The 23,976-nt window shown below is 36.9% G+C and overlaps 2 protein-coding genes and 1 long non-coding RNA gene across 3 annotated transcripts; 2 read left to right on the forward strand and 1 right to left on the reverse strand.

Annotated features, from left to right (window-relative positions):
* Nucleotides 1-230: 230 nt before the first annotated feature.
* LOC104422060 (basic leucine zipper 43) lies at nt 231-1,197 on the forward strand. The gene has a single exon (XM_010034282.3). The coding sequence runs from the start codon at nt 413-415 to the stop codon at nt 1,019-1,021; it is 609 nt and encodes a 202-aa protein (XP_010032584.2). The 5' UTR covers nt 231-412; the 3' UTR covers nt 1,022-1,197.
* Nucleotides 1,198-9,497: 8,300 nt separating this feature from the next.
* Nucleotides 9,498-10,759, forward strand: LOC120288921. Its single transcript, XR_005546836.1, has 3 exons — nt 9,498-9,871; nt 9,954-10,130; nt 10,541-10,759. It is a non-coding gene; the product is annotated as an uncharacterized LOC120288921 (long non-coding RNA).
* Nucleotides 10,760-17,418: 6,659 nt separating this feature from the next.
* LOC104422061 (protein SOB FIVE-LIKE 3) lies at nt 17,419-18,178 on the reverse strand. Its single transcript, XM_010034284.3, has one exon. The coding sequence runs from the start codon at nt 18,010-18,012 to the stop codon at nt 17,647-17,649; it is 366 nt and encodes a 121-aa protein (XP_010032586.1). The 5' UTR covers nt 18,013-18,178; the 3' UTR covers nt 17,419-17,646.
* Between the last annotated feature and the right edge of the window lie 5,798 nt (nt 18,179-23,976).

A 23,976-nucleotide genomic window follows, 5' to 3' on the forward strand; every position in this document is an offset into this window, starting at 1 on the left:
GATCTCATCCACCACGTAATGATTGATGTTTTTCTAGTGCTTGCGGGCTCACGTATGACCATGACATGCCCCATGGGAGTCAAGGACAATAGTTTATGGATCGCTGTTTAGTTCATGCGCCACATAAAGGACAATGCAATGGTCACTACATCACATGAAATGTGCACATAATCTCGCACAAGTATTATTCCCCCCGCCCTAAATCTCTTCCCTGACGTGCGATAATGGCCATCGGTGGGGCCAACTTCAACCTTTCTTCGGCCTATAAAAACACGCTCTTGCAACTTGAGGTCTCTCATTTTCAAAACGCCAAAGCTTGATCCAATTTGAACTTGATCCTCTTCAAACTCTTGAATCTTAGGGGCAAAAAAAGAAGAAGAAGAAATCAAGGAAAAAAGAAGAAGAAGAGCAGATGGAGAGCAGCGGAGTGTCAGGATTGTATTACTACTGCCCTTCAAACCCATCTCCATACCCATCTCAAGTCACAAATTTGATTCAGGACCAATCTCCGGCATTCAACTTCACCAGACTCTCCAATTCGCTCTACAACTTCCAGTTTCCCCCGCAAGGCCAGGAGCTCAACGGCATCGGCGGCAACGCGCTGGCCTCGTGCCTCAGCAACAACTCGACCTCGGACGAGTCCGAGGAGCAGCAGATGAGCATCATCAACGAGCGGAGGCAGAGGAGGATGATATCGAACCGGGAGTCGGCGCGGCGGTCCCGGATGAGGAAGCAGAAGCACCTTGACGAGCTGTGGTCGCAGGTCGTCTGGCTCCGGCACGAGAACCACCAGCTCGTGGACAAGCTCAACCAGGTCTCCGAGGACCACGACAGGGCCGTCCAGGAGAATGTCCAGCTCAAGGAGGAGGCCTCCGAGCTCCGCCAGATGCTCACCGACATGAGGCTGAGCAGCCCCATCTCGGTGCTGGGGGACCTCGACGACGTCCAGTGCAACGCTGCTTATCTCAGAGCCGAACCGTCGAGCCACTCTATCGGGGGTTCCACGGACTTGCTGGGCTAGATACGGCCACAAACGAGATCGTCAAAAAAAAAAAAAAAAAAAAAGAAATTAGAGAGAAAGAGCCGCTTGTGATCCTTCTTGTAGAAAGTGCTGTCCCTGTGTCTTCACCTACCTTTTCAAGAGCTCCATGTATGAGTCTTACTGAGTTGACAATAACATTCGCTTGAGCATTATCATCTAATCCCCTAATGCTCAAAGAGTTCTTTTCTTCTTTTCTTTTTCCTGTCCTGTTGTCTCGTCATGCTGATTTAAAGAACTCTGTCCTAATTCTTGGTTAAAATATGTATACCTTACAAAGTTTCCAATCAAAGGTCCAGACCTACTACCTTTACGTTTCAGCCGCAACTAACCCCTCGGAGAATGGCTCCTTGAAGTATTATAGAGGCGGCCTCCCGAAATAGTTTTAATGGTGAGTCAAGTTACAAGAGATATCTTTGTTAGATTGTAAGGATTCCACTACTCTTTCGTATTGCCTTTATGGTATATAAAAGTTCTCGAGCTTAGGTTCCGTTTTATTTGGCGATACATGAAATGTTTGGAAAGTATTTTTCTAAGAATAATTGCTTAAAATAATTAGTTAATTGAAATATTTTCATTATCGATGACAGTTTATATTTAAATATTTTCGTGGATGATAAAAATTATTTACGCTCATTCATTTCTTGAAAAAATATTTTTAAAAAAATTATCGTTTAAACCGTTCGTCTACGTATCCTTATTAAAGCCTGCAACTTTGGTGGTTCTTCTCAGTATTGGAATAGTCAATTCACGGATCACTTCATTCAGGACAATGGTTTATTTTTGGGGCCTACTTCATAATTATTAGCTAAGGGCTCTTGAACAACCACTTGAAACTACTTTAGACAGTGCACTCCTGTCCTTTCTTTTTGACTTTTAAAGGAGTGTGGTTGACTCAAATTTCAATGATTTATTTTTTTCTATAGGAAGCCAATTAATTAGTGCAGGGTTGACCAAGGTATTTCAAATATGTGTTTCTAACTTCGTAAATGGAAAAAAATATTCATAAATGGGTTTCACGCATCAAACTCAATAATTCGATTCCTAAATCGCTCCATGAGTTTGGTCAATTTTTTACTCCTCAGGATGGGTGGCTCTCTCAATCTCGAAAGCACTCATGAAAATAGAGGTCATAAAGATACCAATACAACAAAAATCAAATCGACAAGAGAGATATCTTTGGTCAAAGTTTGATCAGTATTTCATAGCCAAGAGACTCTGTTTTGGGCTTTTTAATGTGTTTTGGGTTGAAATTAAAGAAATTTTAGCAACACAATGACTGTTTGAAGTTATTTATTTATTTATTTATTTTACTTTTCTCAAAATTCGTGGTGCGCACACTTTTGACTCTTTTCAATCTTAACCTATGAGATTGTCAGCAATATATAAATATGAATAGTATATTAATTGTTGATGAATAAGAGAGTTGCTTCTCTACATGCGAGAAGTCCTCCATGAGGACCTATTTTTGAGAAATTTGGGTACTTGGACTGGAGTTGGAGTGCAGTGCAATTTAGGGTGCAATCGGGCTGAGTTGATTTGATATAGTGCCAAGCTCAAGCGCGACCTAATTTGTATACTCGGTGCTTGAAACTCGGCATGAACTTGATTAAGTATTGACATTTTTACTTGAGCTTGTCTTGAATAAAAAACCAAAGTACTCGAGTTCAGTTTGATTATAATCGATTTATAAAGGAACTTAAGCTCCATCTTACAAAGCTTGAATAATCGTATATTATATAATTCTAACGACTTCTGTGCTTATTTATTTAATTATTAACCATTATTTAAAAAATAATAATATAAACTTGATAAGGCTTAATTAGGCTCACAAACTTCAAGCTAAGAATTATCAAGCTCGAGTTAAACCTAACAAAATACTCTAATAGCTTGAGTTCAAATCAAAATTCGTTAAATTTGTGTAATTGAGTTCTTCCGTTAACTCCATCTAATTAGACTAGTAGAAAATGTTAACATGACTTTTTTTTTTTTTTTTTTTTTTTATAAATATTTTCTCTCTTTGTGGCATCACCTTACTATAACAAAATACGGGACTAAAACTGTGTTGATTTGGCCTATATCCTATTTTTAAACTAAAATCTTAATTAAATTAGATTAAACAAGGTATTTTTAAAAAACATAAAAAAGAAAAAGAAAAAGGGTGAGGACAAGGGAGGCTGGTTCTCGACACTGTGGGCCCTCACTTGCGATCGGCGAGGTCATCAACCCTTGCTAAGTAGGGTTGAACATGATTCCATTCCAAGTCTAGGGTGACCTAGAATTGGAGAATAGATTGCTGGGAACTTGTTCGGTTTTAGGTTTTAAAGTATGCATGATGGGTTTTAAATTTAAAATATTAGAAAATCTTAGCGACCCTCGGGCCCCAACGATCTATCCTTCACCGAGCTCCCTTTGATGCTTTTGGGTGACTATAGGGTAGTGATGGCAAAAGCCAATCGCCCTTGGCCTTGCCCTCCACTTTTTGGTCTTTTTATTATATCTGTTAAAAAAAATTATGATTTAGACCAAAACGACATTGTTTTAGTCACATATTTCATACTCTAGTAAGGTCAATGTCACATATGAAAGAAAAAATAATTTAAAAAAGCCACATAGAAAAGAGAAAATATTTAAAAGTCATGTCATCATTTTTCGCTAGTCAAATCGAATAGAGTTAGTAAAATGACTTCGTTGCACCAATTTAATAAGTTTTAAGATTTGATTACATTTTTTGTAAATTTTATAACTTAATTATACTTTCATGATAAGTTTTAAGATTTCCAATGTATTTATATACTTTTTCCAATTTGGAGTACATTTGTTTTGAGGAAAATGAATGATTTGGACAATATTTTTCTGAAAATGATCACTTATTCAATGAAAACTACTTTTATTATCGACAACAATTTGTGTTAAATAATTTCAAAGATAATTAAAATATTTTATATCGTTTTATTTTTGTAAGTTATAGAAGCGATCATTTTTTGAAAAATATTTTTCGAATCATTCATTTTTCATGTAACAAACATATTTATTTTCAACGCAATAATCAATTAATGTTCTACAATTTTAATGCAATTTTGATGTTTTCGTAAATGTAATCAGGAAAAATACTTCCTCATTATTTTTCGCCTTGGCATAAGTCCGTGGGCCACGTACAATTTATGTTTTAAAAACATGATTAATAATGTGCAAGTATGCATGAATTCTAATTCGTGATGTGTATGCATGTGCAATTGAGTAAACGGTGTATTTTTTAATGATGCATGCTTAGTTTAGAAATTGACGGAAACATATTATAATGCGGCTTACTTAGACATGGGTATTTTCATCATTCCGTCCAATTTTAATGAAGGCTTTGAAATATAAAATACTTTCAAGGGAAAATAACTATAATTTTTAAAAATATTTTGAAAAATTCGTAACATGCAGGAGGTCTTGACTCACGTCGAATCACGCTCTCGGGACTCTTATGCTCTATTTGATTAAGAGGAAATGAATAATTCGGAAAATGTATTTCTAAAGATGGTCGATTGAATCGCTTGAATTAATTAGTCAATGAAAATTATTTTCATTAATGATAATAATTTATATCTAAACATTTTTAATAATTGAACGTATGCATATATTATATTTTATGTGTACAAAAAAGGCTGAGGGATAAGTGATCGACTTTGATTGTTTTGGTTGACGGAGACGGAATTGTTTGAGCCAATTGCATCAATTGCTTCATTCTTGTTACCAACAATAAAAATTGTTTTCCTCTACTTGTTGCATAAAAACTAAATTACAAGCTTATTATAAAAAAGAAATATTATTTATTTATTTTTATAGGCGATACAAGCAATTATATTTAGGAAAATATTATTCAAATCATCTATTTTCGTGAAATAAGTGTCTTAGTTCTCTCGTTTTTGTGTCCGTTTGGATCCCTAGGTATTTCCTATAAGCCTCAAAAATGGAATTCCAAGATCTCTATAGCTAGAATTTTGAATACAACAATCGAGAAAAATAGTTTTGCACATCTAATGACCCCAAAATCTCCATATTAGAATCTTAAACATAGTAATAGAGAAAAATAGATTTGCAAACCTAATTTGGAATCCATCGTTCTTGATACGGAATAACGACAATCCAAAACTCAAGCAAGTACTTCTCCTCTATTACATTTTGTATCACTAGCTCAATAAGACTGCTTATCTATGTGAGTTATTTGTGCATGCAATTTAAAGGAGAGACTTGAGTACTATTTATAAAGTTTTAAACCATATACCCTTTTATCACAAGTCAGGCTTTATTCAACTCACACTAGTCAGCCTCATATTATACTAATTAATAATATTTACATCTCATCTTATTATACTAATCCCATAAAATGGTAAATATAGATCTCAATTAATATAAGTCACATAAAAAAAACTCTTACAATTATACCTATCGGTTGGCTTCATATTGAGTTTTTCTATACAAATATTTTTTGACGAGTAGTTTTTTTTTTTTTTTTTTTTTTTTAGGTCGAAAGAGAAACACGATATATTCAAGTGATATGAACAGTACAACTCGAGGCTATTGCATTAGCATATAAAAGGTTGAGCAAATAAAATGGAGGGGAAATGGCCCAGTTTTGGGTCAAGGCTGCGCTACCGTGGGCCTTGGTTGCCCAATCAGCAACCACATTTGCTTCTCACCTGCAGTGTTGAAGGCGAAGATTAGGGAAACGAGAAAACAAAACAACGGCTTCTACAAATAGGGCACGGTCTTCCCATGGCGTTGCTCTGCAAGCATTCATTATGTCAACGGGGTAAGATAGTCCGATTCATTTAAAAGATGTGTGCGGTTGAAGACTTGCTGAAGCATATGCTGGAGAGTGAAAGTAAGAGCCTAGATCTTTGCCTGTAGAGTTGAACAAGCGGGGAAGCGTATGGAGAAACCATCAGTAAGTTTTCCATGATGATCACGGCATATACAGGCCATAGTTCCTTCTGTGCTGGCGACTTGATATGCGCCATCTATATTGATCTTCAGAACGCCCAAATTTGGTGGCCTCCAGAGATTTTCAGATTCAAGACCGGTGTCCTTGTTCTCGTTTGGGTTCGAGCAGATAGCCAAGCAACATGGGTCTGGGCTAAAGCGGCCTCTATCACATGTGTTGGGTCAAGACACTCATGATGGAAAATAAAAGCTATTATGCGCTTGCCAAATTTGCCATAACACGTTAGCAATGGTCTCCAAACCAAGTAAGAGCTGCTGTGTTGTAACCTTTGCTGTGAGCCAAGCATCTATTCTTTGTATTGCTTGAGGCGAAAGTTGAACATTGATTTGAGGGTGTGACCAGATACCCTAAGTCCATGGACTGAACATAAATAGATGTTCTAGGGTTTATGGCGTTTGTTGATGGAAAAGATTACAAACTAGATCTGTGGTTATGTGTCTTTGAAATAGGTTAGCTTTTGTTGATAAGGCATTGTGGCATAGAGACCATAGAAAGGTACGAATTTTTTGGGGCAGTCTTCATTGTCCAAATTTTTCTCCATAATAGCTTGGGGTTTTGATATGATGTCGAGGCCCTATGGCATATCTTGTTGGTAGCTGTATTTGTAAGAGCATGGTAACCGCTTTTAACAGTGTATTGGCCATGTTTTGTGGTAGTCCAAATAAGTTTATCAATGGCATAGTAGGGTCTTACTGGAATGGTAAAGAGATTTACTATAACATAATTGTCAAAAAACCTGTGGAGAAGGGGAACATTCCAGGGGTTGTGGATTATATCGATGAGATCAGCCACCATCTCAGGTTCTTCTCCAGCAGCAGGTCCACCTAGTATCCCGGTAGGTAACCACCTATTGTCACGAATCTGATCATTTGCCCATCTCCAACTGACCATCTAATATTGGGTAAAATTGAATCCCTTCCAAGCAGAAGGCTCTACCAACCCCAGGATGGTTGAGTTCCTTTATCCGCGAACCGGAAGTCCTTTGCGTGAAAATAAAGTCCTTTGAAAAGTTTACTCTATAGGGATAGTGGCTGTTGGAGTAAATGCTAGGCCTGTTTCCCAAGCATGGCTTTATTAAAATTTATAAGATCACGAAAACCTAGGCCACCATCTTCCTTTATGCTTTTAAGTACTTCCCAATTCTGCCAATGAATTCTTGATTTGCAACTATCATTTTGCCACCAGAACCTAGCAACTCTTTGTTCAATGAATTTGCAAAGAGACACATGAAGTTTAAAGATAGACATGGCATACTGTGGTATGGCTTGTACAACGGTCTTAAGTAGGATTTGCTTACCACCCTTAGAAATTAGATTTTCTTTCCATCCTTCCAACTTAGCATACACTCTCCCTAAAATCCAGGAAAACATTTCTTTTTTGGAACGCCCCCAATCGAATGGTATTCCCAGATACTTACCAGTCCTTTGTAGCAATGGTGTTCTAAACTCCCTCACCAAATTTTCCTGTAGTCTAGAAGGACAAGTTTTATTGAGAAAATTCAGATTTGTTGCGATTAACAGCCTATCCTGTAGCTAGACAGTATTGATTCAAGATATTGGCGAGATTTTGACATTCTTGAATGGTACTATCTAAAAAGAAAATTGCATTGTTAGCAAAAAATAGATGGGAGAGGGTAGGACACCACCTGTTCAGCTTGATACCCTTAATGTGTCCCATGTGAACAGCTTGGTTAATAATGTGTGATAAGACATGTGCCAACAAGATGAAGATATACAAAGAGAGGACCGCCTTGCCAAAGTCCCCTTGTTGCATGGAAATAATGTAATTGTTCGCCATTAAATTTAACACTGAAAGATGTTATCGTTATACATTGCATCACCCACCGAATCCAAGTAGAATGGAATCCTAACTTGAGTAAATAATCTTGAAGAAAATCCCATTGCACCTTGTCGTACGCCTTTTGCATGTCCATCTTTAGAACTGTTTGGAAATGTCGCTTCCGTTTCTTGATCTTAAGCTAATGAAGAACCTCTTGAACTATTAAAATATTATCTTGAATTTGCCGACCACTCACAAAAGCACACTATTCCTCAGAAATCAGATCAGGTAGCAAAGGTTTCAATCGATTGGCAATAACCTTAGAAATGATTTTATATGCATAATTACAGAGGCTGATTGGGCGGTACTGATCCAATTGTTTCGGGCGTGGTATTTTGGGGATCAAAGAAATAATGGCCCTATTTAGAGTGGGGAGCATCACCCCTGATATAAAGAAATTCTGCACCGATAGAAAGAGATCATCTTGTATGATATCCCGGTGATTCTAATAAAAAAGTCCATTCAAACCATCTGGGCCTAGAGCTTTTGTAGTCCCTAACTGGAAGGTTGCTTGATGAACCTCCTCACGAGTGACCGTAGCTGTTAATATCTCATTCATCTCTGTTGTGACAACACGTGGGCATTGGTCTAGTATAGGTCCATAGTCTCGATTACCCATTGTTGTATATAATCTTGAAAAAAAGGCGGATGCCATCTCTTTTAAAGACTGAGGGTTGCGCACCCACCTTTGATTGTCATCCTGCAGCATATTGATTCTATTCCATTGCCGCCTTTGAATGGTAGTCGCATGGAAAAATTTCGTATTCTTATCCCCCCATCTCAACCAATTGATCTTTGAACGCATCGCCCAATACTGTTCTTTTTATTGCCACAACTTCTGGATCTCCTCTTTCAATTTAGTTGCTGTCATTTTGTTATAGTTGCTATGTGGTTGATTGATGTGATTCTGAAGTTGTTGTTGTAAAGCTGCAACTTTAAGTTGGCCTTTTGAGAACTTGGAGTGACTCCACTTAGCTAAAGCAATAGAAACAGCTCGTAATTTATGCGAGAGATAAGAATCTTTTACCTGTTTTGAAGTCCAAGATTTGGCAATGATCTCATGGCACTCGTGGTCCTAGGTCCAAAAGGCTTCAAAATGAAAAAGGTCTTTGTTGTTTACTAGAAGTTGCTGTAGTGTTTAATAATAAAGGATTGTGGTCAAAACCCAAAGTAGGTAATGTAAAAACTTCAACGTCAGGAAATAGGAGGTGCCAATCCATAGTACACAAGACTCGATCCAATCGTTCCTTTACAAGGTCATCTCATCACGATTGTTCATGCATGTGAAATCACAACCCTTACTATCTATTTCCATGAGGGAGCAGTCAGTCAAGACAGCTTGAAAAGAAAGCAACCGATGAGGGTATACTAATCTCTTTCCCACCTTTTCCCATTGATAAATGATTTCATTAAAATCACTTGTACAAACCCACAGTAAATGATTAGAGTAGCTGATTTGTGTTAGCTTGTCCCATAAGAGTTGGCGTTGTTGATAAACTGCAGGTGCATGAATATAGGTGATACACATAGTTCTACCGTCCATTTCAACCATGCAAATCATATAAAAAAAAATCTGAAGTAGACCGAGCCACTGTTACGGAAATGTTGTCATTCCAAAAAACTGCCAAACCTCCAGCCTAAGCCAACATGGTTATTCACATGATAATTAAGAAAATGCAAATGACGCTGGAGACGTTGAAGCACTATCTCTTGATTTTTAGTTTCCATCAAGAAAACAAGGTCGGGCTTTTCCTTTGCCACAAGGGCCTTTAGAACTTGAACTGTCAGGGGATTGCCCAAACTCTGACAATTCCAGCTTAGTAGCTTCATTTGTGAGTGGGTGGCTGTTGAGGGCTAGCCACCATAGCCCATTTTCCTACCTCCTTTGCGCGAAGATAGGTGTGTCTAGAAGAAGAGCTTCATCTAGGTTATGTTGTGCTGAATTTCTCATCTCATAGGGATTGTATCGCTTAAGCTTTTTAGCAGCACCTACTTTAGGAGTGAGTCTTGTACTTTTCAATTTCTTGGGCTGCGGTAAGTCCATTGATTGGGTTTGAATCTCCTTCATTTTTGTTGTTGCAGGTATTAGCGCAGTGGTGATAGAGTTGCCCTGCAGTATTCCATCTTGACGGCAATGCAACTTTGGAGCTGCAGAGATAGTGCTAAGTGCTGCAGTTGGTTGCTGCAGGGCTGCTGCTTCAGCAATGGCACTAGGAGGCAATAAAGGAAGAGGGTGGGTCGAAGAGGGAGGAGTTTTAGGTACAACCTTGTCTATTTGCTCTGACTTTTCCTGCGGTTCATAATAAGTTCACCAATAAGGGCTGTGTTCCTTGACCTCAGCACGAAGCCATTGGCCAAAGCCATCTTGTCTTTGCCTTCTAGTTTTGCCTTGTCAAAAAGGAAAGTCCTTATAATACATTGCATAATGTCCTAACTTCCCACAAGAGTAGCAGAAATGGGATAGTTGTTCATAACGAAAATCTAGCCAGTGTTTTCCTATTAATTCTGATCAGTTGGCTTATTTTCAAGGGTTCCTGCAAATTAATTTCTACCCTCACTCTCCCTAGCTCTAAGGGTTGTGCCCTCTTTTGTATCTACTTTCACTTCTAGTACTTTGCCAATATGTTTAACTGCTTTGCTGATCATGTGCTTGGTACACCATTCCAAAGGAAGGCTGAGGACTTGCACCCAGAAAGCACAACTGGAAAAATCGTAGCAGTGTAGTGGTGTATTGGGTATCCATGGCTTGAAGATGATCAAATGACTAGAAAAAAGCCAAGGCCCACCATCCAGGATTCTCTGTTTGTCTAAAGCTGACTGAAATTTTGCAACATACAGGCCCGCCTCTCATTGGGATATCTCCACTTGGCCAGTTCGCCAGGCATGCTTCAAGGTACTTTGAAATGCTTGAAAATTAATAGAGGGATTAGATAGAATTTTACCGACTAGCGTTAATATTCATTCCTCCAATTTTTCAGGCGGTGGCTCATTGTCCCAAACCTCAATTTCTTGCTGAGAGCATAGACGGGCCAACTTGTTACAGAGGGCAGCAAGTCGGGAAGAATCCTCTTGGTCGTTGGGGTCCATAAGGTTAATCAACAGAGCAAATTAGAAGCATGACAGTGTATGTGGAGCTAGTGTCAAGCTTTGAAACCAAAAGCAACCGAAACATGAAAAGACAATGAACGAGCGGAAGCTCGGAATTGGGCAATTGAAGCCATGCGAAAGCCGAAATAGGTAACAAAGGAGAAACGAATCCACCAAAACAGTCAGAATTGAAAACAAGGAAGAGCAAAATAGGGTTTGGTCACCGATGGGGAATGATGGAAACAGTGATGAAGCCCCTTACAAATTCAGGGGAAACCAAACGAATTGAGAACCAGTGATAAAACCATCGAGAGAGGAATGGGTTGGGAAAACAGGGTAATCGAATATGCCATGGTCATGAAGAAGATGGGATGCAAAGGGAATTGTAGGGTTTGGAAAACTGAACTACCATTAAGGGAGAGAAAACTCTGCATATCCAGAGAAAAATCCTTGTCTTAGCATTGCTCAACACTTTTTGACGAGTAGTTTGTATACGCATTTTCGCTTACCAATGTCTTCTCTATTTGAAAAGTCAAAGTTGAATGATCTTCAATTTCCAGACGAAGAATTTTCTTCATCCGGCCGCTTGAAAATTCAATCCTCTGTCGCATCAACCACACCCCCACACATACCGCTCGATTCCTATTCTCACAACTGACATAAACTTGTGCACAGTTCATCGCCAGGTTCTTCACAAATTAAACTGCTCAGCCACCAATTGTCCGATATCATGGAAAAAGAACCCTGATCTCCACAACTAGAATCTTAAACACAATAATCGATAAAAATATATATGTAAATCTCATTTGAAATCCATTGTTCTTGATATGAAATAACAACAATCCAAAACTCAACCAAGTACTCTTCTTTTATTGTCTTTTGTATTACTAGCTCAACAAGACTGCCTATCTATATGAGGTTATTTGTGCATCCTGTTTAGAGGAGAGATTTGAGTACTATTTATCGAGTTTTAAATTATATGCCATCTTATTTGATTCATACTAACCAGTCCTATATCTGACTAATTAAGAATATTTACATCTTATCTTATTAGACTAATTTCATAAAATGGTAAATATCAATCTCAATTAATAAAAGTTACATTAGAAAAACTCTTACAATTATACCTATGGGTTGGCTTCATACAGAGTTTTTCTATACAAAAGTTTTTTGACGAGTAGTTTGCGTACGCATTTTCGCTTACCAAAGTCTCCTCTGTTAGAAAAGTCAAAGTTGAACGATCTTCAATTTTTAGACGACAAATTTCTTCATCCGGCTGCTTGAAAATTCAATCCTCCGTCGAATCAATCACACCCCCATACATACCGCTCGATTCCCATTCTCACAACTGATATAAACTTGCGCGCAGCTCATCAACAGGTTCTTCACAAATTAAATTGCTCGGCCACCAATTGTCCAATATCATGGAAAAAGAGCCCCGATCCGCCGGCGACGCTGAACCCGATGACCACATCCCCGAATTCTTCGAGTTCCGGCTCTTCTATGTCCGCATCGAGGGATGCGACATCGACCTCTCTCCTTCCCACCTCGCTCTCCGCTACATCAGACAGGAACCCTATGAACACCTTGACATCAATGGCAACCACATGCCCGACTGGTCGGGGTCCATGCCCCTTCACCGGACCCGCATCGACCGGGAAAGGTCGGCCGTCACGTACACGAGCACCGACTACGTCAAAATCAATGAGTGTGGCGTCAATTGCGAAATAACTGAGGGCGAGCTCACGGTGGCACGCGCAAACGTAGGGAAGTGGCTGTGCGACTGGACGACGATGGAGGGCATTGGGTTGGAGACGGACATGAGGACTGGGTTCACCCTGCAGTTGCACCCGGAGTCTCTGCTTCCGGAGTTCATGAGGAGAAAGGAAGGGGTTTCGGTGCATCGATCTATCGAGGTTTATGTGGCCGGATGTCGCCAAGACGGCATGCCGGCGGTGATGGCTAGGACCAAGCCGATAATTGATCATTCCGAAAGGTTACTTCGTGGCCCCAATCCTTTCAATCGCGGTCCCGGGGGCCGTCGAGGTCGCATCTGCGTAGTTTCGGGCACGAATCGTCGGTATTACGTAATGGGTCGTGAGTGCAGTAAAAGTGAATATGAGTCGAGCGCTCCCAATTTGCTTTGAAACATCACCGTTCCTACTTGTCATCTGAAAGTTTCGGTTTTGGTCAATTCGAGCAGCATCGCATAAACTAGTACGGAAGACGGGTTTGTATTGTGGCAATCCAGTCATTATTTTTGTAATAATCAATAGAATGTCCTACGAACTAAAAAGTCTTGGTTTCATACCACGAAAAATCCTAAATTGATGGGCTTGTATCGTAGCAATTCACTCATTATTTTTCAAATAATAAGTAGATTGTCCTATGTACTAAGAAGTATTGGTTTCATATCACGAAAAATTTCAAACTGATACATCTGTGATAAATTTATCTTAAATTAATTTTTTTTTATCACAAAAAAACTCATAACTGGTATACTTATGACAATCCCCCAAATCAATTCCTAAAAGATGATAAATTTCCTCTTCTTTATTCTCCAACACTAAAAATTTCAAACTGATATATTTGCGACAAATTTACCCTCCATTAATTTCCGTTAAATTAAATTAAGATTACAAAAAATCACAAACTATTACATCGGTGACAAGCGGAGTGTAAATCCTAAATTGGTATGCCTGTCAATTTATTTAACTTATCATTTTGACAGTGAAATTTAACGGAAATTAACAGAGGATAAATTTTTCACATGGATATCATTTTGGTGGTTTTGGTAGTAAGATAAATTAGTCTAGGTTAATTAATCATAATGCATTATTTTGGGGTTTCTCGTGATATTAAACCCCAAAAGTCTTTTTACTAACTTCATACCCATCTAGTCTATTAGCTGGACCACAATTTGTTAAATGATCCTCAGCATGTGCATACCAATATGGGGTTTTTGATTATTAAAAAAGCTTGTATAAGTCTCATATCCAAAATATTTCAACAAGATAATCCCATGCACAAACCAACCAATTTACCCTAATCTTTTAGGGTTACTGCTTCTACCGAACTTCTAATACATTCAGTATCTGAGGAAATAAACTACTATGCATTATTCATTGTAGCAGCTGGGAATCATACTGTAGCGGCCGTTTCACATGCTTCCGGTCGTTACGGGTGCGATTTTGATTCACGCCCACGCAAGCTGCCGGACGGTAGGACAACATAATGCAAGCTAGATACTGTTATTAATTCTCTATTGAACCTAATAAGCACTTTTTGTGTACATCTTGCTCCCAAAGTTTATTTGGTTAGTTAAAATAAAATTCGATGGATCCACGCAGGTTAACACACCTAATCTAATAATCCAGATGAAGTATGCATTGAGGGCATTCAATAATGATCTGGATCTCTATGAATTCAATGAAGGATAAAGCCTACCGTAGTTACATAAAAAAGTTTGGTCTGATGAAAGTAGGTTTACTATGTATCACACATTCTCTGAAAGAGTTACAATCGAACTCCATAATCGATTTAGCTATTCAATTTTATTTTCTTGTTCAATTTATTTTACTATTTGATCACTTGTTTCCTTGTGAGTTATCGAGTGTAAGAAAGAGTTCTTAAAACACTACAATATTTGACTAAGTCGAGTATTTTTATTGTATTGCTTGATATATAGTGAAATTCTATATTACTCTCCCTTTAGAGTAAGGTCACATTATTATTTGCATCACATGACTTTTTAAACCTAGTTATTTTGGCCCTTATTTCTATAGAGGTCTAACCCATTTCGTTGCAACGGAACTTCATTGAACCGGTGGAGATAAATCCTAAAGAGGCTCGTTATCACATTGCCCTATGGCCATCAACTATGATGTAGATATGCCCTTTCTTTATGGCCATCTACAATGCTTATTGGTCCCACAATTCAAATGATCACTAAAAAAAGTTTTCATAGTAACTCGAGTGTCATACGAAAATTATAATGCTTGTAGCATCATTTTTCTAAATTACTTCAATGTTATGATTTCTTTTTTCACCTGTCCTTTCGATCTTAGTAGTACATATGTCAAGTGTTTTTTCACCCAATTCTTGTAAAAAGAAACTCTCACCGTCACCAAGAAGTCTCGCAACCTCGAAATTAAAGTTTCCTTGTTGACTTGGACATGTTGGAAATCTAAATATTTATTTGAAAACTTGCAATTGGGATTAGGGGGAGAACATTCTTGAGCCCATGGCTCCAAACGGGGTGCCATCTCAAGCTTGGTGGAATGCTTGTTTCTTGGAAGGCGTCCACCGACTATTCAATTCGACTGCTTGGTCTCGACCATCTAGCTTTGTGGACGATGATGAGTTTATCTTCATTTAAACATTTGCACGCTTCATTTCGAGTTGGACCTTGATCGACAGTTGCGAAGTGAAGGCACATTTAACAAATTTCACTCTGGTATATAACACAACCACAAAAGGTGCAATATTCAATTAAATCCTTAAATCAACCTAAGTCCTAAACTTTTGTGCAACCATTTCTTATGCTTCACCGTGTTTGGGCCTTCATCTATTTTAGAGCTTGGAACATGGCTCCAGTCTGGGCCTGATAGGCCTTTTTTTCCCTTTTTTTTTGTTCGTAGGGCCTTACCGGCATTGACTTAGCTAGAAATAGCCTTTTTTATTATTATTATCGCTTTTCGATGGTGTGCGTCTTGTTCTCAAAATATGGAACCTTTGTCGCTCTTGCCACAGACAGCGTTGTCTATTGATGTTGGGAATAACAAGTTTTTTTTTTTTTTTTCTTGGATTAATAACAAGGTGTTGAAAGCCTGCAAAATAGAAAGTTTTGCGGAGGATTGACCGTCGGGAGATCGTTCTTGAAAGAAAATAACTCGGATTTTCTAGAAAATTCCCCAATAAAGAATCTTTTATCGGTTTGCTATGTGATGTCTAAATGCGGCATATTATACTTGCTAACAGCTTAATTGGTAAGGTTTATCAAGACGGACACGCCCGTTTCAACCTTCAAATCATGAGCGTACGGAGTGAATATGGCTCAAACATATCACTCTGTAAAATGCCCAACTGCTTATACCGGTCGCCCCCTCCACCGTCCTTTTTGCCAAAAAATAAAAATAAAAAATAAAAAAAATCAACTACATTATAACTTGCATTTATGGGAAAAGGTGGAGGATTTGACAAGCGGGGATGTTCCACAAAACTATAATTAGAAAGGATTATCTTCAAGCGAAGTAAAGAAGCTTTAAATGAACTAAACTGAGTTTTGTGCATCATGCTTACGAGGGAGAAAAAGGAATTGCAAAGTGGAAACAAGAAGTTGGACCCCCTAAAGATATGGGATGTCGAGCCAGAGGCTTGATGATTGAAATTCCCCCTAAAAAACACAAAGGTTTTCGCGATGGACGGCCAATGATTGTAATAATTAGGAATTTAAAATCGGGAAGCTAGAAATGGTCCAAAATCATGTGGGGTGCAGTAATTTTACAACTTGCATCATTATGTGCACAGCACATAATTAGGGGCTGCCTCGCTGGTTGGAAATGTGTCTTTTTGCACCACTGATGTTTGTTCTGTTTTCCTCCTCAATATCTGTCCGCACATTTTTTGTTGCTCCGTATGGTTGGGACGATTGTCTTTCTAGCTTGATTTTCGCACTTTCCAGCCTATATATTCTTCTGATTCGCAGCTCAAAGCGAAAATTATAAAATTCCACCCCAAAAAAAAAAAAAAAAAAAAAAAAAAAAGAGAGGAAGGAAAAATAAAGGAAAAAAGCGCGCAAAATCATCACAATCAATGATTCATTAGCTTAATTAATTATTACAGAAGGTGCAGGAACAGCCAAATTTGCTTTAAGCTTTGCCTAACCGATTGATACAATTCCATTTATTTTCTGGCTTTCACATGATACTTTACCTGACAATTTATCCATTTAAAATTTATTTCTGGGTAATGCTTGAATTTTAAAAAGTCAGCAAAACGCGTCGTTGTTCTATTCACAACCAGAATTTTCCCCCTTCTATTATTCTATTTAGATGCAATCAGGGACGTTCATGAAACGAAAGATGAGAAGAAAGAACATTTGAAATTCTGCATGCTCCAACCCCAACTCACTCTGGAACAAAAGCATTTCGTTGAATTATTCATATTCCTCCTGGTAAGTCTTGATCTGAAATAGTTTGATTTACACTGGTAATTCTGCATCGCCAGAAACAATACAATTGCCAAATCGCAAATGTAATCGAAAAACAGAAGTTTGGATTAAGAAATTTATGAGTCAGCACTTGCCAGTTGGTCATACTGGAGCCTATGGTTTAGGAACCCGAAATCTTGATTGAACATGGATGAAGCAGAAATATTTGTCAATCTCCAGATAAATCTCGGGTCCCCTTGGAAATCGCAGATTATGATGTTTCAGTAATGAATAAAGGGAGGAACAAAATAGAAGTAAAGTTCAAGAAAATAAGAAAGGACTTGACAATACGCTCATTCCCTCGGCCTCGGCCTTGCTCGGATAAATGAAAATATGAAGAAGCTCATATTGTGTTCAAATCTCCAGCTACATTCAAAATAAAACTTATTGTTATGCATGCACCTTTTTAATCCTAAGTCAACATCAACAAGCGAAAACAAAAAGAAATAGGTATCTCTCAAGAGGAAGCACAAGTCCTCATCGCTTCGGACCCTTCACTACACTTCCTTTTTCCTTTTTCTTCTCTTTCCGTTTCGATTTCTCATTAGAGAACCATTCTTGCTTCTTATCGGGCTTCGAACAACCATCCTTGCCATGTTTTTGCCGATGGTGGCTTGGGCCGGAGGAAGCATCAGAAGCCATTGAATCGTCGCTGTCGTCGCTGCCCTCTTTTCTTCTGTTTCCGGGGGGGCTGATGGTGGTGATCTGGTCCTTCTGAGTGACCCAACTCGCCTCGGTGCATCCAGAATCATCTTCTTTCGTTGGAGAAGCAATGTACATGGTCCAACCCGATTCGCTGCTGCTGAATCCCTCAGCTCCTGAATGGTTTGGAGAGTACTCCATCTACTGAGGTTGAAGGGAAAGGAATGGCCACACAGTTTTTTGGAGGACACACATGGGGGATGCTCTACTTCTTGGCTGGGAGGTTCAAAATCAAGGGCAAACCATTTAATTATTAGAGAGAGAAGGGGGGAGGGGAGGGGAGGGGGAAGAGAATGAGAGAGTTAGGTGGTTCTTGCGACACCTATTTCTAGATACACGCCCTAATTTATACTCAATATGTGTAATTTGGAACTATATAAATGTCATGTCAACACATAAGGTATTGGACAATTAATTAACCATCAAACACTTTAAGTGGTGAAAGGAATCTGTTATAATAAATGGACAAGCAGCAATAGACAAACTTCTAAAGAGATGGATGTACTCGAGAAAATGGATTGCAAAATTTTTATCTACGACTATATTATTTGGGTAAACCAACCATGTGTTGAAGAAGAATAATGCATAATTAGAACTCTGAAGAAACAAATGTTACCAAGAATTTCATGTATTAGGATTGATATTGCCCACCACATAATTTATATGATAAGTTCATACCGTACAATTTCCATGGTCGTTCAGTTTTTGCGCACAAAAGAGAGAACGCACACATGTCAAAACTGATGTGTTTGGCAGAAGACAGCTTCTAATGACATGAAACCTTCTAATTTTGAAAGGAAAAGAATCTGATAGCAATGCAATAATTAGGGCGTCCTCTCCCTTTGGTTGCAAAGAGACATTTCAGCTACAGTTGTCCTAAAAAAATCCAACTCTTAAATGGGAAAATCAGCTTTTTGTGTGAAATACAGGTGAGCCCATTCCAACAACTGGACTGAACAGCAGACCTACGTCCTCAAGCAATGTGCTCTCTCTCTCTCTCTCTCTCCGTCTCCCTCTTGCTATTCGAAACCTACAATTGTTTTCCTTTTTCTTTTTTTCTTTTCCTCTGGGTACATGACAGTTGTACAATCCAAGCACCTTGCCATTGGAACAAAATTAGACCCATGATGAATACAAGCCCGTAAACACTAACTGACCATGTCCCTTACCTTTCATTCCTTAAATTCTCTGTCTGTCCATCAATATCAATCAGCTTTATTTTTCTTTCCCTCAACCTCAAGTGCAGTAGTTCAAAAAAAAAAAAAAAAAAAAAAAAAAAAAAAAAAAAAAAAAGGAAACGTCAGGTGCAAAGAACCTAACTGGATCTTTGGGTTCTGGATCAGGATACAGAGATTTCATTGGTCTTTTCAATATGTCCTTTACCTTGACATAAAGATGACTTTTCTTGGGCCCAACTGAATGGACATGACATTGCAGTTTTAAGCTGAGACTGTTTGAGGGGTGTACTCCATTTTTGGGCATTTGTTCCTTATTTTGAGAACAATTCTTCTAAATCAATGACAATGATACAACATGGTGTGGGCATAGCTTCTCCGTTTCAATGGATCCGTACTCTGCATCTGTCATTTCTACCAGTTGATCATACTAAGTTGATTTACTTCGCCACTTCCCTATGTAGGCGTCATGTGAGCAAGATAACCGTCGTTTGATTTAGTGGCTAACAATTAGCGGAAAATTGAGGCAAAATCCATCAATAAGCATAAATCTAAGTTCAAGAATGTAGGCAGACTAAAGATCATGCTTTCTTCATATGTTAGAGTTTAGTATTGCTAATTTATTATCACCGATTCATTATTGCTACTATTATGATTTACATATAAATAATGATAAATATATTGGAAATTTTAAAACTTTTAAAAAGTGCAATTAAGTATTACAATTTGTCAAATTGATACAAACAACTCATTCTGTTAACAACATGAAACTTGGCTAATGATCTCCTCTTTGTCTCTCTCTTGAGTTTTGGCCTTATTTTGTCTCTTCAACTTTTACAGGGGAGACTGACCAAAAAAAAAAAAAAAAAAAAAAAACTTCTAGACGAGAGGGATTTGACCTAGATTTCTCTCTCCATTCCCTCCCTATTTTTCCTTTTATTTCCTCTTGTTTCTTTCCTTATTCTCTTGATTTAGTTTTAGATTTGTGAGTTTTGCTCTCCCGATTTTATATATAGGAGCTTTTCGCTCCAATCTAATTCTAAATTTAGGAGTTTTAAAATATAAGTATTTTGCTTCCAATTTCAATTGGGTTCAAAGTTAGTGCCAAATCTATACTTGTTCAATGTGTTTTTGTTCAAAATTTTGGCGTCTAACACTTGCTAAATGGCTCGCTCTTACAAATGTCAAATTTGAGCTTGTTATCTTCTTATGGTGATGGTGTAAAAGACATTCAAACTAAATGGACACTGTCGAAAGGTAAAGCTGCAACTACAATTAGAGATCTTGGCATGTGCTTTTCACTAATAATGATATGTAATTCGGTGCTTGGTTGTGGATCTTTTCTTGGATGTAGTCATAGATTTGCTAATGAAGGACGAGCGTATGATTATCTCTACCAACCATGCCCTGATGATGTACCTTTATTTTTTATTTTTTATTTATTTTGGATTTCTATAGGCTTGCCTTGTTATGATGACTTTTGAGATTTCCCATTGATTATTTCATGTATTTTTTTGGTAATGAATGGAAATTTCTTTTGACCAAAAATAAAAATAAAAATAAAAATAAAAATAAAGAACTTGGGTAACGAAAAATATTAACATGATTTTTTCATTATTTTCTTTCTCATACATTGTGATAACATGACTTAAACATGAAGTATAAGGCTACTAATACACTATTCTAGTCCAAATTTGATTTTTCCTCCCAAATTTTATTTAAATTAGATTAAAATAGTAGGCTAAATTAAATAAAATGAAAAGCAGGTGAGGGGTTTCCCTTTTCCTCTTTTTTTTTTTTTTTTTTTTTTGATTTACCTTAATTTTCAATTAATTTCATAATATTTTAGTTGAAAGATCATATTTGGACCAAAATGACGTTGTTTTAACGCTTCCGCTACTCTTATTATCTTATATACTCTTGACATCCCATTTCACTTAAAATTGATTATATTATCCCTCAAAGGTTCCACTCTTAACTTAAAATTATTTCCTTTTTTTTTTCCTTTTCAATTTTACTAGAAAGGAAACTACCCATATTCCTCTCAAACAACAATTATTACGATTAAATATGGGGTCTACTCTTGATTTACAATTATTACTTTCTCTCTTTTGTTCTTTTTCTCCCCCTTTTTTTCTCCATTCGAAACAATATTTGTGTACCTCTTTTTTTATTATAAATATTTGGTAGATAAATAACTAATTATTTGAACAACAAAAGCTAATTATTGTGTTAATGAGTCGTATATTTCTTTTTTTTTACTAGAATTTAGTATGCATTTCGTTTAATTATAACTTTAGTATGTGTTATTATGTTGTAATTTGTGTATTTTAACTACTCAATTTTCATTTTGTTCAGTGAATCTAATAGTCAAAATTTTAATTATTTATTGTGTGATGCATTAAATATAGTGATCTTGATCTGTTCTTTTGTTTATAGTAACATACTTCAAAAGAACATTTAATCAAACTAGAGCCAGTCTTTCTTCTTTGACATTCAATAGAAATAATATGTTGATCACAATAATTACCTTCCTTATTGCAATAAGAAAGAATATATTTATCTCTCTTTGACCTCTGTATAGAGACAACACAACCTTGAGTAAGAAAATGCATCCACACACTACTTGAAGGATCCTCTCGTGTTAGAAAATTACCCAGTGAAATTTCAAATGAAATTGTTGACATGATTATTTGTTTTTCTTTATTCGTAGTTTCATCTTCAAAAAATACACTTAAGCAAAAAATAATATTGTATTGTCTTCCACAGTAACTACACTAAAAAAAATAAATAATGAAAAATAAGTAAATTGTGTATAATGCATACATTAACCATAATATAGAAGTCGAAGAATTCATGATCGTGAGGATAATCTAGGGAAATAAAACAAACAATTTGCAGATGGAACTAATATTTTTTTAATTTAATATATGATTAGTGCTTGCTCATATTACAACAATGGAGAATAACTTCAGAAGAACACAAACATGAAGGAAATGTTGAATGTAATGGCGTGGAAGAAGCGACTAGGGTTAACGAAAAGTTACTTAAAAGGGATGTGGGTATTTTTGCCTTTTAGTAAAATTGAAACAAAAGAAAACGAAAAAAAAAAGCGAGAAATAATATTAAGTCAATAGTGGGACCTGAAAGGGATAATATAGTCAATTCAATATGAAAATGGGTGTTAGGAGTCGAAAGGGAGTGGAAATAGCGCAAGCCTATTTTAATATATTTCATGTTATAGTCACGTTAGTGGGTAGAATAAATAAAATAATTAAAAAAAGTAACGTCATTTTGGTCTTATGTTTTATGTTTTAGCCATGTTAGGGTGAAAATGAGAGAATATAATAATAAATATCACGTGAACATTTTTTGTTAGTCAACTTGGATAAAATTAACGGAAAGATCTGGTTGGACAAATTCAACAAGTTTTGTGACTTAATCACATTTGAAAAAAAAAAATTAGGACTTAATTGTACTTCCATGAAAATTTTATGACTTTTATGGCACTTATTTTTATAAAAAATGTTACATGTGCCATCTAATAGGATAATTAAATTGAAATTGCTAAACTTTATGTATGAGTAAAGAGTCTTAAAATTTTTTTGTGGAAAGTACTGCAAAATCCTTTCTTTCTTCACTTCTTTAATTTTTTTGTTACTTGGCAACCAGTGTAACATTGCGAGTTTTGCAAACTAGAGATTGTTACCCTATTGCGCCTCCAAGTTTCTAAGACTTTCTCAAATCCTAGGTTCGAATTGGCCACTAAAACCAAATCCGTGAATAGAAAAGTATAGAGGAAGTCGCCATTGGTCAGTTTATTTAACCTGAGTGATTGTTTACCTAGAATGTTTAAATAGTTATAGGAAATTAACTACCTAAGATGCACATGCAAGATGACTGGTCTATATGCGTCAACTAAAGGTTGTGGTCCAGTGTTTCAGTAATGTGAAGGATGAATTAGCTTCTCACAACCCACTTTCGTTACAGTCTTTGGTTACACCCTAATTCACATTTATTGTGCATTTTCTTTGAAAGAGTTTGAAAATGGAAATATGGCCAAGGCGCAATCAAGGGGAAATATTGCATCATCTTACTTATCAGGTGACTGAATTGTGTGTGCATGAATATTTTGAAATATGTTATGTGTAGTGTGTGACATTGAATGCAACAATGAATGTGACATGATTGAAGTTAAGGTCAAATTTACAAGAGTCAAATATGACTTAAGAGTGATAATTGAAACAAAAAAAAAAAAAAATCAAATATGAAGGATATAGAAATCCAAATCATATATGGCTCATAAGTCGTGCGCAATATGACATAGTAATTGAATACATCATGGGTAAACATCATGCATACTGATGTGATAATCTAATACAATGTGAGTGAATGACGTGTAGCAGTTATCAAATACAACATGAGCAAATTGATATGTATAGTGACGTGGATAAAATGGTGGAGAATTTGATGGAGTAAGAATGAATGACATGTGTAACGATGAGCAAACATAGCATGAGTGAATAGCATGCTAAATAACTTGACAATATAATATGACAAGTCTGCATGATGACATGGCTCTTAGATGTTACATGTGCGAATGACATGGTAATTAATGACGTATGTATTATGGCTTAATGAATTGACATGATTCAGAGATTTTATGAGTGAAGGCCATCATTGATCCGTGAACGAGTGACCCTCAATATATCTCCCAAAGTCCTAGGGTTTTCTTGAGTGCTCAAGAATACTACTAGGGGTGGGTAATATGGTAATTGTATATGATTGTAATAAATGTGAGTAGATGATAGTTGGGGAGATATAATTACAATCGTTAGATCAAGAGGAGATCTATATCTACAGTTAGCCTTTTTTTTTTTTTTTTTTTTGGCATATATCTATAGTTAGCCTTGTATTTGTAAATATAGGG

The sequence above is a fragment of the Eucalyptus grandis genome, chromosome 10 (genome assembly GCF_016545825.1).
Source record: "Eucalyptus grandis isolate ANBG69807.140 chromosome 10, ASM1654582v1, whole genome shotgun sequence".
Lineage (NCBI taxonomy): Eukaryota > Viridiplantae > Streptophyta > Magnoliopsida > Myrtales > Myrtaceae > Eucalyptus > Eucalyptus grandis.